General features: G+C 27.2%; 1 protein-coding gene and 1 pseudogene across 2 annotated transcripts; one reads left to right on the forward strand and one right to left on the reverse strand.

Annotated features, from left to right (window-relative positions):
• The first annotated feature begins 6,146 nt into the window (after positions 1 to 6,146).
• On the forward strand, positions 6,147 to 7,258 carry LOC109812348 (U-box domain-containing protein 9 pseudogene; annotated as a pseudogene).
• Positions 7,259 to 16,908: 9,650 nt separating this feature from the next.
• LOC109806796 (uncharacterized) lies at positions 16,909 to 18,726 on the reverse strand. Of its 2 annotated transcripts, none has more exons than XM_020369296.3 (4): positions 18,112 to 18,412; positions 17,821 to 18,006; positions 17,528 to 17,713; positions 16,909 to 17,400 (listed from the first exon to the last, which is right to left on the reverse strand). In XM_020369296.3, exons 1-4 carry the CDS (start codon positions 18,115 to 18,117, stop codon positions 17,338 to 17,340), a joined length of 441 nt encoding a protein of 146 aa, XP_020224885.1. In that variant the 5' UTR covers positions 18,118 to 18,412; the 3' UTR covers positions 16,909 to 17,337. The 2 variants fall into 2 exon arrangements, with proteins under 2 accessions (XP_020224885.1, XP_020224892.1); XM_020369303.3 differs by lacking the exon at positions 18,112 to 18,412 and adding an exon at positions 18,468 to 18,726 and having other exon boundaries at positions 16,910 to 17,400.
• Between the last annotated feature and the right edge of the window lie 1,143 nt (positions 18,727 to 19,869).

Here is a 19,869-nt window from a genome sequence, read left to right on the forward strand (position 1 = left end):
TTGGTAACAGTAACTCAACTTTTGAAGGTGCCAACTTCAATTTTCAAAATACAAAATTATACTTTTCATCCTCTTTTATTTATTTATTTATTTATTTATTTTTATTTATATATATTCATTTCGATATTTTATATTTTAACTTTGGACTAAATTGGTTATTTTAAAATGGTGATTATTTTTAATTTTGGAATGTGATTTTAATTTTTTCTTTTAATTGATTTAAGGTATGAAATTTGTCTCTTTAATTCATCTACATTTAAAATTATAAAACTTGATCGATGTTCAAACAAAAAAGGACTAAATTGTGTAAAAAATAAATTTAATGGACAGTTAGAAAAGAATCTAATATTAGATTTTTTTTTAAAATTTTGTTGTTCATTGAATTCATTTTTTATGTCTTGTTTGGTAAGGAAGAAATGGGTAACAAATAGGGTGGAAATAAGAGAATAAAAATGATTTTTATCATGTTTGTAATTATTTTGTTTCAAACATGATTTTTAATAAATTTGAACCAATAATAAAGTGTGTGACTCGCATTTTTAAAAGAAAAAGGGTTAAAATAATTTTTTTTAAAAATAAAAGATCAAACTGAATCAAAATAATAATCTAGTCTTCTTAAAATAACTAAATATGTCATTTTTAAATTTTAATCATTGAAAATATGCGTCAGTTATTAGTCATAGATTTTTTTAGTGAATGATTTACTTAGTTATTCCAACTTGTTCTCCACGAGTTTATGTTATCACTTTGGAGGACTAATTACTGAATTGTATAATTAAATAAATCTGATATTAAATTTTAATGAAGTACATTTTTAAGGAATAATATTAGTATAGTGCTAAATTGGTTTGCGATAATAAAGGAGGGGTGTGAAGAGTAACAGAACAATTCTTGACGTACTGAGTGTTTATTTTGTTCATCAGTTTTAGTTTTGAGGGTAATATATGCGTACAAAATATTTTTCGTGATACTAGTATTAATATTTTTATTATATTAATATCAAGCAGTAGATAAATAGATTCATCTACTATGTTTATCAAATTTTTAATTAATTTAAGTTTAACTTTTTTAAATAAATAGATTTTTAAGTAATTAAATTTTTTTTATTTAATAGATAATGTCAGATCAAATATTAAATAGATCAAATTATAAATTTTTTATTTAAAGTTTGATCTATTCTTATTTTTGCATGAATGTATATAAAATTTGGTAATTTTATTTGAAATTTGTTTTAATATATTTGGAATCTAACACAAAAATAAAGAAGGGAAGGGTGCGAAGAGTAACAGAACAAACCCTGACGCGTTGACTGTTTATTCTGTTAATCAATTTTAGTTTTAGTTTCGAGGGTAATATATGCGTACAAAATATTTTTCGTGATGATAGTATTAATATTTTTTATTATATTAATATCAAGTAGTAGATAAATAGATTAATCTATTATGTTTATCAAATTTTAAATAAGTTTAAGTTTAACTTTTTTAAATAAATAGATTTTTTAAGTAATTAAATTTATTTTTTTATTTAATAGATCATGTCAGATTAAATATTAAATAGATCAAATTATAAATTTCTTATTTAAAGTTTGATCCATTCTTATTTTTGCATGAATGTATAGAAAATTTGGTACTTTTATTTGAAATTTGTTTTAATATATTTAGAATCCAACACAAAAATAAAGAAAGGAGCGGTGTGAAGAGTAACAGAACGACCCCTGACGCCCTGACTGTTTATTCTATTCATCATTTTTAGTTTCGAGGGTAATATATGCGTACAAAATATTTTTCGTGATGCTACTATTAATATTTTTTATTATATTAATATTAAGTAGGAGATAAATAGATTCATCTATTATGTTTATCAAATTTTTAATAAGTTTAAGACTAACTTTATTAAATAAATAAATTTTTTAAGTAATTAAATTTAATTTTTTTATTTAATAGATAATGTCAGATTAAATATTAAATACTAAAAAAATTAATATTTGTGACGAATTTTTGTAACAGAAAAAATATAATGATAAATTTTGTGAGAGAATTTTAATTTTTGTGATGGACTACCATTTATTAAAGTTTGTGACAGATTAAATTTTGTCTCTAAAAGATCCGTCACAATTTTCGTATAAGGTGATAAACAGAAATTAGAAATATCGATCAAGTGTTAAAAAAAATTGAAATGTCTAAAAAATATTGTTCCTATAATAATCAAGAATGGTGATATTTACACTCAAAAGATGAAAACATCCTATTAACATTTCTTATTTCTCTTTATTATTTTATCCTATCAATCTCTTATCATTTATTTCTTCTTATATCTCATTGGATGAAGGGTGTCTAAAAAATAATATTTTTTTAAGAACTGATTTTCAATCTTCATTCTTCAAAGAAGCAACATTAAAAATCTAAACAAAAGCACAAGAATGTAGATGAATTTTTATGGTGAAACGATTAGCAAGAATGAAAGAATTGTTCTTTTATGAAGAGAGAATTGAGAACAAACGTACATGTCCTGTCCAGTGGCCAAGATAACAGGATCTGTCATCAATCGTCCAGAGAGGGGACACATAAAGTGAGGAGGAACAGAAACAGATATATTGTCCAAGAGTGATTCTACATGTTCCAAAAAATATAACAAAACATTTTTCCAATACACAGTAAAAAAAAATATTTAAATTATTACCTAATATACCATGTCGGAATATATTTCGGACAAAATTTTCGCATAATGAATCATTTTTCATTGTCCAACTTTCGCAAGAGAGAAGTGTAGTCATCAGATTCCACGATACTCTTAACCAATTCCCGTAACTTCTCCTTCAGGGAAAACGCTACATCATCGCTAGTGGCCATTGCACAACCAAAATTCCCACATCCACACTTTTCTCTTATTTTCTCTTTCTGTTGTTATCATGTTTTGCCACAAAACATGATGAATCTTGATAACAAAATTAGAAGGAGTAGAAGGGTATTAAAACCACCAAACCGCGTGTATTAATATTTTCTATTATATTAATATCAAGTAGTAGATAAATAGATTCATCTATTATGTTTATCAAATTTTTAATAAGTTTAAGTCTAACTTTTTTAAATAAATATATTTTTTATGTAATTTAATTTAATTTTTTTATTTAATAGATTATATCAGATTAAATATTAAATACTAAAAAAAATTAATATTTATGACGAATTTTTGTGACGGAAAAAATATAATGACAAATTTTGTGAGAGAATTTTAATTTTTGTGATGGATTACTATTTATTAAAGTTCATGACAGATTAAATTTTGTCTATAAAAAATCCGTCACAATTTTTGTATAAAGTGATAAAGAGAAATTAGAAATATCGATCAAATGTTAAAAAAATTGAAATGTCTAAAAAATATTGTTCCTATAATAATCAAGAATGGTGGATATATACACTCAAAAGATGAAAACATCCTATTAACACTTCTTATTTCTATTTATTATTTTATCCTATCAATCTCTTATCTTTTATTTCTTCTTACATCTCATTGGATGAAGAGTGTCTAAAAAATAATATTTTTTTAAGAACTGATTTTCAATCTTCATTCTTCAAAGAAGCAGCATTAAAAATCTAAACAAAAGCACAAGAATGTAGATGAATTTTTATGGTGAAACGATTAGCAAGAATGAAAGAATTGTTCTTTTATGAAGAGAGAATTGAGAACAAACGTACATGTCCTGTCCAGTGGCCAAGATAACAGGATCTGTCATCAATCGTCCAGAGAGGGGACACATAAAGTGAGGAGGAACAGGAACAGATATATTGTCCAAGAGTGATTCTACATCTTCCGAAAAATATAACGAAACATTTTCCGAATACATAGTAAAAAAAAAATTTAAATTATTACCTAATATACCATGTCAGAATATATTTCGGACAAAATTTTTAGATGATGAATCATTTTTCATTGTCCATGGTTCGCGAGAGAGAAGTTGTACATTTAAAATCTTTAAGAGCAGAAAGAGCAAAAATGGATATACGGTGTAGTCATCAGATTCCACGATACTCTTAACCAATTCCTGTAACTTCTCCTTCAGGGAAAACGCTACATCATCGCTGGTGGTCATTGCACAACCAAAATTCCCACATCCACACTTTTCTCTTATTTTTTCTTTCTGTTGTTATCACGTTTTGCCACAAAAGATGATGAATCTTGATAACAGAATTAGAAAATGTAGAAGGGTATTAAAGCCACCAAACCGTGTGTATTAATATTTTTTATTATATTAATACCATATAGTAGATAAATAGATTCATCTATTATGTTTATCAAATTTTTAATAAGTTTAAGTCTAACTTTTTTAAATAAATAGATTTTTTAAATAATTAAATTTATTTTTTTATTTAATATATCATGTCAGATTAAATATTTAATAGATCAAATTTTTTATTAATATTTTTATTATATTAATATCATGTAGTAGATAAATAGATTCATCTATTAGATTTATCAAATTTTTAATAAGTTTAAGTCTAATTTTTTTAAATAAATAGATTTTTTAAGTAATTTAATTTAATTTTTTTATTTAATAGATTATGTCAGATTAAATGTTAAATACTAAAAAATTAATATTTGTGTCGAATTTTTGTGACAGAAAAAATATAGTGACGAATTTTGTGAGAAAATTTTAATTTTTGTATGAATGTATAGAAAATTTGGTAATTTTATTTGAAATTTGGTTTAATATATTTGGAATCCAACACGAAATTAAAAAATAATAAAAACAATAACTAATTCATATAAATCAAATCAAATAAGTTAAAAAAAAATGGATTCATCATTATATAGGATAAGACTCATCTCCTTATTAGATTTTCATCTTCGAAAATTGGAGAGATAAAAAATTACAACAATCTCACTCTATAGTGGAAGAAATAATGTTATTTATATAGAAATTAATATTTAATTTATGATTAACATATACGTTAGAAGTGTTAGAATAGTAATTCTTATTAATGATAGTTATTTTGTTTGTTTTAAACACATAGAGTATTGAGACTTCTTGTTATAAATAATAATAATACGTGAAAGTATATATGTGTGCGCAATTTCATATTATAAAAAAAATAAGTTAAATAAAATGGCACTAACATTATATAGGATAAGACCCATCTCCTTATTAGATTTTCATCTTCGAAAATTGGAGAGATAAAAAATTACAACAATCTCACTCTATAGTAAAGGAAATAATGTTATTATATAGAAATTAATATTTAGTTTATGATTAACATATACGTTAGAAGTGTTAGAATAATAATTCTTATTAATGATAGTTATTTTGTTTGTTTTAAACACATAGAATATTGAGACTTCCTATTATAAATAATAATACGTGAAAGTACATGTGTGCGCACCTTCATATTCTTTACAAAAAACTTTATTAGTGTATTTTTTTTCTCTCTCGTTTCCTTAACAAGAAAGAAATTAATATCATAATAACATGATTAGCTTCTTTTAATAAAAACAATTAGTTGCTCTTAATTAATATTATTTATAAATTATTAATTTTTTCACACTTTTGAAGAAAAAAAAAATATTATTAACAAGTAAAAATATTTTTAGAATGAGAAAATGGTACTCCAAGTCGATAGTTGGAAATAGTTGGAACTCAAACAATTAACCATTTAACCTTTAAAAATTTACATTTAGTTCATATCCAAATGACTTAAATATTTGTCGCACACAGCGCAATTCTAGATTAATCAAAGAAACGCGCTATATATATTTTTAATATGGTAATTGCTTACATATATGAGTGGAAAGTGCATATTACTAGAGACCGATTATATTATTTAATATACCTATATTTATCTCTCTTTTATTATCCTTCTTTAATTATAGGTGTTAAATAGAATGTAGGGTGTCCAAAAATATATATGCCAATTCTAGAGTTTAATTGCCCAAAGAATTTTCCACATGATGGATGGAAGGGAGAAACGGTAATGCATGTTACTTCGATTTTCATTGCCATGTTACTTTGATCCTCATTGTTGTACTACACAACTAAACAGCCTATTTAGATACAATCTATATAACTTTTCTCCTAAAATTAAAGAATATTTGTTAGTAAAAAAACTTAATTTTTTTTTTAAAATTTGTGTCCAAATGATATTATAAATTAATGTGTTGATTATGATGTGCAGAGTTTTGATCGAGCATTGATTGAGAGGTGGTTAAACGAGGTCCACAGAATTTGCCCTGAGACCCAACAAGTCCTCTCTCACTGCATCCTCACTCCGAATTGCTTGCTTCAAGGCATGATTTGCAAGTGGTGCAAAGATCACAACGTTGACCCACCAAAGCCCGTTTGGGATGAAATCCACTACGATCGAGTAACCGATGCGTGTCTGTATGCGTTCCTTACTCTACAAGCTCTCCCTTCCAGAGCAAAAAAAAGCTGCAAAAGACCTTTGCCAGTTAGCAAAGCAAAGCCCCGCGTTCCGAACGCTCTTCACCGAGGAGGCAGAAGCGATTCACCTTTTGCTGAGTCCGTTATCTTCCGACACGCTTTCCGTGGACCCCGAGTTCCACGAGGACATGATCACAATTCACAACTCTCCTAAACCTCTCAATTCACGACGACAACAAAAGAGCGTTAGCCAAGAACCAAAAAGTGGTTTCCCTGATTGTTGATTCGTTGAAATCGGGAACAGTCCAAACAAGAAGCAATGCAGCTGCAGCGGTTTTTTCAATGTCAGCTATTAACTCAAACAGACACATACTTGAAAAATCTGGAGCTATAAAGTATCTGGTGGACTTGTTAGACGAGGGCATCCTTCAAGCATGGACGACGCTGCTTCAGCTTTGTTCAAACTGTGTTTGGCCTATGAGAATAAAGCGAGGACTGTGAGAGAGGGTGCAGTGCAGGTTATTCTTGGAAAGATCGTTGACAAGGTTATGGTTGATGAGTTGGTGTCACTACTTGCGTTGCTTGCTAAGCATTCCAAGGCTGTTGAGGCGTTGGTGAGTCATGGTGCTGTACCCTACTTGCTTAATATAGTCAAGGAAACCACGTCGGAACGCGTCAAGAAAAACTGCATTGGGATTCTGTGCACGGTGTGTTGCAATCATAGAGAGAAAAGGAGCGAAATTAGAGAGAATGAAATGGCTTACTGAACAAACATTGTCTAAGCTTGCAAGAAGCGAGTCTTCCATTTGAGGGCTAAAAGGAAAAGCCAACGATATTCTCGACAGGCTCAACAGCATAGGTCAATCATCCAAGCAAAACGCTTAGGGCGTGTTTGGTATCGGACACCTCATTCTTTCTACCACAGAATGTAAAATGGAAACACACTACTTGTTTGTGCATTTACGTGGTATTGTAGACTTACATGAATGAATAATTGTATTGTATCTTTCTTTTCTTCCTTTTTAGAAAGTTAATTCTCTACCAGGAGTTGCAATATATTTCTTTTATATAAACTCATAAAAGATTTAAAAAAAAAATTAATTTAATTATAAAATGAATAATCTAAATTATACTTATAAAATAAAAAGTAAGATAAAATTATAAAGATTAAAATTATTAGATTTCAATAATATTATAAAATATTAAAAAAGAAAAAAAATTAATAAATAATATAAATAAAAAATTATTAAAATTACAATATAGAAATTCAAAAATTTAAGATAAAAAGACAAAAAATATGCTTAAAAAATTATTAAAATTAAAATATAAAAATTAAAAAATTTTAAGTGAAAAGATAAAAATATACTTAAAAATTATTAAAATGAAACTATTTAAATATATAATAATATTGTTACAAATAAATTAGAATATATAAAATAAAAATAAAATGACTAAATAATTTAAAAATGGAAAGAATAAAATATTATAAATATTATTTAAATAAATTATTAAAAATATAAAATATAAAAAACTGTACCGGTACCCTCTCAAATAACTTGGATACCATAGAATTTCTCAAAAAAAAATTAATAATCCAAAAGCATTCATTGCTAATTGATACATAAGATGAAAAAAAAATAGAATGAAAATGTGATGCAAGTGCAGCCGACATTCACAAATTGTTTAGTATCTTAAAATGGTGGAAGGAGAGAAGAGAATGCAGACTGCATAGAAATTGCATGAAGATTATAAATCTCTATAATTTACAAGCGCATAAACAAGGAGAGGGAAAAAAAAGAGAGAGAGAGTACGCTCAACTGCATGCAACAACGGCTTAAAAAATGTAATTGATTATTATTTTTTCCATTACAGTCAATAGTTGCAGTATATAAAATAAAATCAAAACAAAATTGAATTTTTAAAGAAACATAATCGATTGTGATTTAACAATCCCATTAATTCAATAATAATTTTACAATGGTTTGTTGTTTATTTGTTAATTTTTAATATTTCTTTCTTCTTTATTTTTCTTAAATCAGACATTCCTAAAATATATTGTATCTCTTGCTTATTTCTCTATTTACTATTACAATCTATTTTATTTTTCCTTCTCCAAACAAAGTGTCAAAGTGGCTCACAGAATAGTATGTGTTGAACTCACATAGATGCACATAAAGATACTAAAGAATGATAAAGTTGAACATCATGATGAGAGAAGGAAGAAGAAAGAAAAAGTGAATGACTAAAAAATGCATCTATATCTTATATTTTAGAATGGCAAAGCCAATATATATACAAGAGAAGGAAATTAGAAAATAAACAAAAATAACTAACTATATAAATCATATAAATTCAATAATATGACATAATAATAATATACACATACATTTATTATATATCTACTTCTCTTTTTCTTTTACCCGTAAAATTGGGATGTATAAATATAACTTGCTCTTTATTTTATTTTTGGATATAAACCCTTTGAGAATCTTATCAAACCTTTTTCCATTGTTTGTGTTTTTATTACTCTACGATTCCTCGCCCTCGGTCTAGTCACTCTAGTGTAGGGTTCTTTTAGGACAACTAACACTAGGCCTGTGCAAAAATTTCCGGCCGATCCGAAACCGGCCAAATCGATGATCAGATTGGGTGAGGCGGATTGATTCTTAGGTATATCGGATTTTCTTTGAAGCAAATTTCGGGTTCAAACGGTTTTGAACGGTCGGATTCGGTGTTGGAATTTTCTCATCCGATGTACCCGAATCCGACCGTTTATCTTCTTCTTCTTCACCTTCGTCTTCACCGTTTATTTTCTCCATTTTTACTTCGTCTTCTTTCTTCTTCTTCTTCGTTCCGTCTTCTTTCTTCTTCTTTTTCACTCCATCTTCTTTCTTCTGCTTCTTTCTTCTTCTTCTTCACACTGTCTTCTTTATTCTTCTTCTTCACTTCGTCTTCTTTCTTCTGCTTCTTTCTTCTTCTTCCATGGCTACCGCTGCTGAGAAACTTCCTGTTCTGGTTGATGAAGGTGGTGATGCGGAGATCTGAAACTCCGTGATTTCCCCCAAATGAAGCAGCGACAGAGACCGGCAAAGAATGGCGACGGATGGCGACGAGGAAGCTTCTCAAACCGATAAATCCATCCGATGAACCCGTAACCCGCACGGATTGAACCCGCCAAAATCTGAGTTCTTCGTCGGTCGGAAATGGCCCCTGATTTTTCTTAATCGGTTTCGGATGATTTTAGGAATTTTGGTCCGAAACCGACCGTGGCCGACCGATGCTCAGGCCTAACTAACACCAACCCAGCTTCAAGCCCATCATTATTAGATGTGATGTTCGAGTCCTTTGTAGTCTATGTCTTATAAACTTACAAGGATAACGTACAGTAGGGGTCCGTTTGTAGCGCATGAGATGTAAGAAGATGAGTTACAACAATAATTGTGCGACATTTTGTATATATATACTTTTATTATTTTGTGTTTAATTTTTTTTATTATTAATAATATTTTTCTTCATAATCAATAAAATAATGAAAAGAGATATACAAAAATAATATTTTATAATTTTAATTTGTTGCACGTATAATATTATTGAAGAAAAAATGATATACAGAAATAAGAAAATTAGTTTGTACAATAACAATACCGTACGAGTAGTAATGAGGGAGGATATGAAGAGAAAGAGCAATCGGAAATGAGATAGGATAATGCTAAATTCATAGGGTCGTCCCTCACCTCAACATAAAGTCATAAAGTGGACCATTTCGCACGTTACAGGACACTGAACTAGTACAATTATATAGTGAAATGCTTATTAGGTAGTTAGTTAGCTTGGTTAGTCATTAAAAATAAGATATTAAACAGGGTTCATCATAGCCTGTATCTTCTGTTTGGAAGAATATATATGTTTGTACTTTAATTTGCTAAAGATTGACGACTCATAAGGTGCACTTGCTCACGCAGTTACATATATATATATATATATATAATTCAAATCGGAGACCGATTGAGGACCACAAAATGTCTTTCTATTTTTTTAGTTTTTGGTTTAGGCTTTCGGTGAAGAAGGTGAGGTGAGGTGAACAACCAGACAAAGATAAGATTGAAAATAATCTCATATATAATTATTTTAAAAAATATTTTTAAATAAATATATTGGACTGAAATAGAATGGTTCAATTAATGTATAACATGAAGCAGTTTTTAAAATATATTTGACCTAATTTATTTAAACTAAACTCAAAATAACTCAAGTCGAGTCGAATTAGTAAGATAAAATAGATCATAATTGAATTATCTCTAACATTGTAAGAAAATAAGGGGGGGGGGGGACATTATTATATTGCTTTTTTGAATGAAACATTATTATATTTTAATAGATATAAGAAATATAACTTAAGTATAATTAACTAAAATGTCTTAATCAGCGAAATGATTTTATTAGAACTGGTTTTAAGATACAACCATTTTAAATCTTGATATGCATACCAAATTTGCTATGATTCTATAGAATATTTGACAAAATAGAAATGATAAAATGTAGAATGATCTGATAGTTTCTAAAGCTATTCAAACATTGCACATTGGCTAGCTGCTAATGGTCTTAGGGAGAGAAATTAACCACTCTCTCAATGTGATAATTAAGTGTGTTGGAGAAAACTATTAAGTAATTAAGTTCTTAAACTGTAATGTTAATGTTGTTTTTCATGTAAGAAATCTTATAACTAGTTGGGACTATTGTATTCAGGATGAGATTTGTCATTTGTGCTTGCTAAAACTAATTGGATAATACTATGTCTTGATGTTTTAGAGGATGAGATTCTCATATTATTGAAAATTATGAGGTGAACTGCTAAATTAGACATAACACATAAATTTTTAGGTGAATTGTAAGAGAGTTGTTGATAACATCCAACATTTTGATCTTAATTATTCTGAAGTTCATGCTATTATAAAAAATTGTAAAGTTTTACTACTATTCCATTATCCAAACTTTCGAGTTTAATTGGTTAAGTTATAAGCTAATAGTGTTACTTATTCTCATTTTAGGAGAGCTACTTTAAATGTTAGTCATTTTATATATTCATAACTACTACACTGTATTACTTTTCTTGTTAACTAGTGAGATTGAGACCTCTATATTTTATTTAATAAAAATGTTTAAAAATTATTAATAATTATTAAATTAATTAGTATTATGTTTGATCTTAAAATTTTAAGGTCTTAAATTCGACTTTTGTATTATAAGAATAACTAATTTTTAATATTATTTTTAATTATTTAAAAATTTAAGAATAAAATTATTTTAAAAAATATAACAAATTAGATTATCAATTTTATATGTTATAAATTATATATGTTATAGATAATGAAACGATGTGAATTTCCAGAAAACAAACTAAAATGTCTTAATCATCGTAAATGCGTACATAAATTTTTACATTATTCAATTGTAAGATTAATGTTATTGAAAAGGCCAAACTATAAGCACAAAATACTTTGAAAAATATATTAAATTTTTGCCTATGGGTAAAATATATTTACAGATAATTCATTTTGTCAAACTGATATGTAATTCATGATGAGTTGCCCTCTAAGTATGTGTATCAGCCGGCTGTTTCGTATCACCAATTTTTTTTCCCTACTGTTGCTTTAAAATGTGTTTAACTTTAAAATGATATTCATTTTCAGAAATTTAATTATGAAAGTGACTTATACAATACTTCCAAAAATATAATTTCAAAATAAAAAAATTCAGTGTTTGAAAAATATCCTAAAACCTTAATTTTAGCATCTATTAACTATTAAGTACTCTTCTAAAAGGTTATTTTTAACAGTAAAAATTTATAATTTATAAGAATATATAAAGAGGATTCATCCTTTTCATGTATATAGTTTTTAAGATATTTTTATCATTTATTTATTATAATAATTACTTAATTATTTTTTTAAGTAAAGGATAATTTAATTATTTTATTTTATTAATTTAAATAAATTTATCATCTTTCATTATAATTTCTTTGTAACTTTTTTATCCTAAAACATTAATAAGATAGGAAGTACTTTTTTCGCTAAATAATAATAATGAAAATTAAATACAAGTTATTTGAGGTGACCTCACTTTAATGATTATTGTTAATTAAAAATTTAGATGAGTGCTTAAATCACTTTCCAAATTAAATTTTTGAAACAGCTTAATGTATTTTGAAATTAAAATTGTGAAAGAAAAAACAAAATAATAATTTTAAATAAAATTAATTTTAAAATAATAATTAAGAAATCAAGAATGGTACGATTAAAAAGAGGGCAATGTAAAAAACAAGCACGTGCTACAAGTTCACAATTTCGGGCCTCGTTATTCACTATTTTCACGGATTACACAATACTCAGGCCAGCCCAAAATAAAATTTTAAATCGGGGTGATATTTATAGCCCAATTATGTTGAACGCAAAAACGTTGTACCCGGATATATCAGATTTGACTTATGGGAGTTGATATTATATATATATATATATATATATATATATATATATATATATATATATATATATATACAGAGGAGGGTTCAAACGACACCGGTGTAAGGAGGGTTCAAACGACACTGGTGTAACTTATACTAAGTGTTACACCGCTCAATAACTTTATATTAAATATAAATTTTGAAAATCCAACCGTTAGATTGAAAGTTCATATCTCTTAGATCATATATGTCAAATTTTGTTAAAATTGAACAACAACTTGAAGGTAATCAAAGTGTTCATATTTTAGTATATTTTGAAATATATATATTACGTCAATTTTGTTTTATAAGAATGAAGTATCAAATCATCTTAGATTAATATAAAATTTGATATATATGATCTAAGAGATATGAACTTTCAATCTAACGGTTGAATTTTTAAAATTCACATTTAATATAAAGTTATTGAGCGGTGTAACACTTAGTAAAAGTTACACCGGTATCGTTTGAACCCTCCTCATATATATATATATATATATATATATATATATATATGAAAAATCATATATACACCTTTTATTATTATTTTTAATAAGTACACCTCATTTTTAAAAAATACAATTTTAGAAAATATTTTCCGAAACACTAGTTCACTGTTCATAAAAGTATTTCGAAATAGTGAAATTAATGTTTTGGAATGTCTTTTCCATACCACTAAATTTAATATTAAGGTTTTTGGAGGTATGAAAGGGTTGGAAGTGTTGAAATAAAAAATGTGCGTTTAGCTCGACAAAAAATGTCGAGGAAGTCACGCGTACTTACAACGTTGTTGCATACTAGTTCTACAGTTAGATGCATGTGAAAAGTGAAAGATGTGAGAGAAGAGAATAATGTAAAAATCGAGAAAATCAAAACTACCTACTAAAATAAGGAAGAGATAAAAGACAAAGGGCTATGTGTAAAAATTAAAGGGAAGAAAAAAAGAGGCGTGTGAAAAAGAGGAAGAAAGTCATAAATTAAAAGTTGGAGGTGTAAAATTATAAAATTAAAGAATAAAAAAATATTAAGAATATTTTAAGTTTTTTTTTTTAAATAAAGGAAGTGTACTTATAAAAAAAATATATATATATATATCATGAGTCAAAATATTTTTCCCTCTTCTCATTTGTTCATTCCAATTTTTTTAAGGAACGAACTTTTTCGAATAAATTTGACTAATTAACATAGTTAACCACATTTATGTCATGACTTATGTTATATACAACTTTTCTTTTTAATAAGTGCACCTCTTTTTTTTTTTTTTTAAATCTTAAAATATTTTTAATATATTTTTTAATTTTACATTTCTAACATTCAATTTAACATTTTCTATTTTCTTCACAGACCTCATTCTCTCATCCTTTTAGTTTTCACATGCACTTTCTTGCCTTCTCCTACTCTTTATTTATTTTAGTAGGTAATTTTAATTCTTTTAGCTTTCACATTACTCTCTTACCTCTCTCTCTTTCAATTTCCACGTTGTTACCATTTTTTTTCTTTCAATTTTCACTTGAACTCAAGACATAGAATTGGTGCTTCAGTGGGTGATAGCGTTATATGCGCATGCAACTTCTTGATAGCCTCAAAAGTACTAAGTCAAACATGGGTTTTTTCTTCAATCTCTTTCTCCTCTCTTACACTTTTAGAAATCGCATTAAATTTAGCGTTATAAATTTTTTTTTTAATTTTTTTTTTACATACGTTGGATTCTATAACACTAAATCTGTTGTTTTAGAACGAGCTTTCCAGGATTATATAAAACAACATACTTCTAGAGAGTATTTTTAGGAACACTAAATTTACTGTTTTGAAAAGAATTTTCTGAAATTATGTAAAATAGTACACTTTTGGAAAGTACTTTCATAAACACTAATTTTACTATTCCGAAAAGTACTTTCAAGAATATTAAAATTAATGTTCTAAAAAGCATTTTTTGACATACTAAATTTAATGTTGAATTTTTTTGGAAATGTGAAAGGAGAGAAAGTATTCAAAGAAAAAATGGGTGTCGAACTCAACACCTTCGTCATTATTGAGAAAACCAAACATGCCTATAATATCGTTGTTCACCAGTTATATATGGTTCATGTATGTGTAAAAACTAAAAAAGGTAGAAAAAAAGAGTAATGTAAAAATTGAAAGAATTAAAACTACTTACTAAAATACACAGAGTAGAGAAAAAGTAATGAGTAAATGTAAAAATTGAAAGGGAGAGGAAAAAAGTGTGTAAAAAAAAGTGTTAAATTTATGAAACAAATATCAAATGATTTTGAAATTTTTTAAATATTTACATATTTGATCTATACATTAAAAACTTTAAATTTAACAATTGAATCTTTAAAAATTGATATAAAACACAAGTTATTGAAGAGAGGAAAGGAGGGGAGGAGTTATAATTTTGTTTGATTGAGAAGTAACAACTCTTTTTTTTTTTTTGATTTATGGGAGGAGAGGAGAATTTTAAAAAAAAAACTAATTTACCTTCATACTCTTATAATTTTAAATTTAAAAATATAAATAACGATATTGTGGATATTATACTACAAATATTTTAAAATTCTTTCATTCTCCTTCAAATTCTTACAATATTAGATAGGAGCTAAAATTATCTTCAACGGGAATTTTGTTCCTCTCTCCTTTCCTCCCAAAATTTAAATCAATCAAGACAAATTTAAATCTCTCCCTTACCCTTCCTTTCCCCTTCCCTTCGTTCTTGTCCAGCCAAATATTATGTAAGACACCATATCTTTATAACTACTCTACATTAAATACAATGTAGATAGCAAGATATAAATATTGGTATATAAATATTTAGTGGTATAAAAATGAATATTAAAATTATGTAGTGTATCAAAAGTTATTAATTTGAATGATTTGATATTTATATTCTTTAACTAAATGCCAGAGTTTGATCCACATCTTAAACATGAAATTATGACTTGAGATATTATTTTATTTTTATAGGAGCTGATTAAAAAATAAAAATTGTTATATAGTGTGTGGGTAGGTTTTTTTATTTCGAATTGTAATGAAAAGTATTTTATGTAAGCTGACATTTTAAAAAATTAATAGCAAATTTTATAATCTGATTAATTTATCTATTATTTTAATATAATTTTTTAATAATTATACATATGTTTACATTGAATAAATAATAAAATCATAAATGTTATAGTAACTTATTTTACCATGTTTAATACAGCGTGTTAAATGGCCTTTATACTCACAGTACCGAGGATTTACTATTGAGATTTTGTACTTGAAGGTATGGACGAGAATGTTGGAAGAAAAGTTAAATAGTGAAAGATAAAAGCCGAAAAAAGAGCTGGCGAATCAAATGGAAGCAATAAATGAAGAGACTTCTACGTCATTAATTGATTCGAAGCTTTCTTTTCTGGTTATAATTTATTAGCATTCTAGTTTGTGAAATGTATTGAATAATTTTTTATTTTATATATTTTAAATTTATAATGAACATTTTAGTTTGTGAAATATATTGAATAAAATTTTATTTTATATATTTTAAACTTATGATCAGTAATTTATGTTGTAGTAATACAAGATTATTTTTTCAAAAATTAGAAGTTAATTTAAAATAAAATAGATATTTAGAGATGAAAAATCAAGAAAAGAATATCTAAAATTATTCATTCAATATAATCATTTTAATATGATATGACTTTATTCTCCATATCATATTTTCTTCTTAAAATTCATAACTATTTTTATCAAATACAACTTTATTCGAATTAGATACAATCACAACGACTAGTAAAACTATTTTTCTGAATATTTAAGATAACCACATATGAGAAATTTAATCATTATATCACTAGTTAAGTTGATTCACAAAAGATTAATTATTTCAATTGCATTTTTAGGTAAACTATAATATTTTTTTTTCATATTGTACACTTTACTATTCTTACATCATATATATCTTAAAATATTCTCATTTAATTAAGTAAAATTTTCTTATAATATAACCTTCCATCATGTCTTAAAATATTTCTCAAATCACATGAAATGGGCATTTTTTTTTTAATTTTTAGAAAGTTACTTAGAAACATCCATTCCTTCTTGGTTAATAAGAAATGATGTAATTTGCTTACTGAAAATGACAATGGATGAATGAGTAGTCTAGTCTATGCATGAATGCATAATCCAAAGAAAAAGACAACACATTAAACTTCCCCACAGCCACCACTATTAATTAACGCTAGACATTCGGACATACATTCAGTCCACACTTACAAACAGTATTAGAATGAGAATGAGAATGATCCTAAACTGACTTCACTTGAATGAAGAAAGAAACTATCTATTGCCAACAAAACGAAAAATAAATAAAAAGGAAAATACATTCATGCTCACATCACTGTCATCATTATTAACACACATTCGTTCGTTCTCTCCAAAAAAACTCCTCGGAATGACAACGTTTAGAGATTTAATTTCTTCCGGATTAGCATTGTTCATGGCACACAAACAGTACAAGACACTTGGAAATGAACCCCACCATTTTCTTCTACAAAAACATGCACATAATTTAGGTCAAGAAGAGTTTAGCATATATAAAAAACACAAAATTAAGTAAAACAAGTGATAACACAAAAATGGTACTAAAAAAAAGTAAAATAAGTTTGGTGATGCACCCGTTTGTTGGAAGTGTGGAGAAGTTCAGGAGGGATCTTATAGAGATCTTCGTCAATAGGTTTGGGAGTTCGTGGAACGGTGTCATCTTGTTGCTCCTTGCTTATTTTTGTTGGCTTCCTTGCCTGTTCCCTTACGTCGTACACTTTTCCTTTGTTACCATTCACATTCCTCTTGTACCTCGTCTCCTGTGCCCACCATCAAAAATCAACTCAAACACTTTCAAAACACTTTTTTTTTTTTTAAATGTCCAGGAATCTAATTTTAAAAAAAATAATCATCATAAATTGGGAACCTGTTTATTATAATTACGGAGGGTACGAGGTTTGTTAAGGTGACGAAGATGAGCATTTTGGTTGGTTGAAGAAGTGTAACGGAGCTGGCGAGGCTGTGTGGCACACTCGAAATAGCGAGTGATTGGCATCTCATTGGTGAAATCCCAGTTTCCAAACGCTGGTATGTGTGCGTTTCTCTTCCATTCCTATCATAATCAATAAATCAAACACCAATCATTAGTTAACTATATATGTCCCTGATGCAGCCCGGAGTAACTAAAAAGCAACCCAACTAAAGAAAAGAAGCTTACATCCATTTTGTGCAGATGAAGCCGCAAACAAAAATGGGAGCAAAAAGGTTAGAGAAAGTGGGGAAGGGGTTTCCTAATAAAACCTAACTCATAGAGACTGAAAAGTGAAGAAAAGTAAAGGGAGGGGAACGGTAAAAGGCTTTTTACTCGGTTGAATTAATTATGATTATGACAGAGAATGAATGGTAGCAGTGCCACTAATAACTATGTCTATATTAAAGGGCCACTGCCATCACAGACCATTTTTACCATGAATCAGTTTCTATATAGTGGAGTAACATTAATAACAAAAACAATAATATTAATAATGATAATAAAGGCTGAACTGAAGATGGTTCATCGATCTTACTACTTACTTTTGCTTTTACAAAGTGTAGTGTGGTGGTTGATGTTGAATGAAGTTGCCAATTGAATGAGGAAGCAGCAAAGTACAGGTATGGGATAGGGACCCTCCATCATCTGGCCGGTATTTACCCTTGTAATCCTATTCCTACCTTATGGCTACAACTGGGGCATTTAGTGAAGGAGCAACTGTTGCAGAAAAGTGGGTGTGTGTTACTGTTGACAAGTATGACCAATCTGAAAAAGCTTGGAATTTGAATGTTTATGGTTGCTGCCAAACTGTCACTGTTGACTCTGTCATTTGCTCACTTATTGCGCTTAAAAATGCCTGTACCTTTCTGAGTCTATGTGTGTTTATAAATTATATGCCAAAATCGCCAAATTAATAATATTAATAAAAGTTGGCTAACTTTTTTAATGGACCCCAGCAGGACATCGATTTGATTACATTCAGGGAATGCCGGATTTCATCCTTTATCCTAGATTCGTCAAGTCAATGAGCATTGAATTGTACCTTTCATTTCTTGGAACAAAACAAACTATAAGGGTTTCTTTGTTCGGTGGATTTGTGTAAAAAAGATAAATTAATTGTTTTAAAATTGAATAAAATATATTTTTATATTGATTAAAAAATTAAAATAAAAGTTTTTATTACAAAATATTAGTTTTATATTTATTTTGTGTTGTGGTCAATTTCTATTAAAAAAAGCATAATTTAAATATTATATAATAAGATTCTTTTTCTTATTTTTTTTTTCTTCTAATTATTCTCGTAAGATATGAATCTGTTAACTTATTTAAAGAGATTCAACCTAATTTTAATATTTTTTTTTAAAAAAAAATTATGAACTATTGGTATTTTTCATTCGAAACAATTATATTCAAGTCGGTTAAAACTATTTATGACCTGTTAATTGGTTACATTGAATTTGTATTTGAATGTTAAAAATAAATATAAATAATAATAATAATAATAAGTTATCTATTATATGACAACTGATAGGGTGGAAATAGGTCATACTATCTATTAAGGACTTGTAGCCCAATCTGGTCATGCCTAGACTTTTTTAGTGATTGATCTAGCTAGGACCATAAGTCGAATGGAAGCAACTTATTTAAAAAAAATTAAAAATACTCAAATAACTTATTATTATGGAAATAAATGAAATGTGACGTGAAATATAATGTCTTTTAAATAGAACATAAAGTGCTCAGAGAAATAAAAATACGACGAGAAGCAATAAAATTTTTAGTTGGTAAAAGACAAAATTTGATAACAAAATGAAAAATTAGAATTATTGGTTCAAATGTATAGAATAGACCGGAAAAAAATGCAAAAATTCTAAATACATATTTATAAATTTCTCAAGGTGAAGGGTTACATTTGCACACCCTCAACCCAACTTGAGTCCGCCA

Source organism: Cajanus cajan, chromosome 7 (assembly GCF_000230855.2).
Source record: "Cajanus cajan strain Asha chromosome 7, NIPB_CcT2T_4, whole genome shotgun sequence".
NCBI lineage: Eukaryota > Viridiplantae > Streptophyta > Magnoliopsida > Fabales > Fabaceae > Cajanus > Cajanus cajan.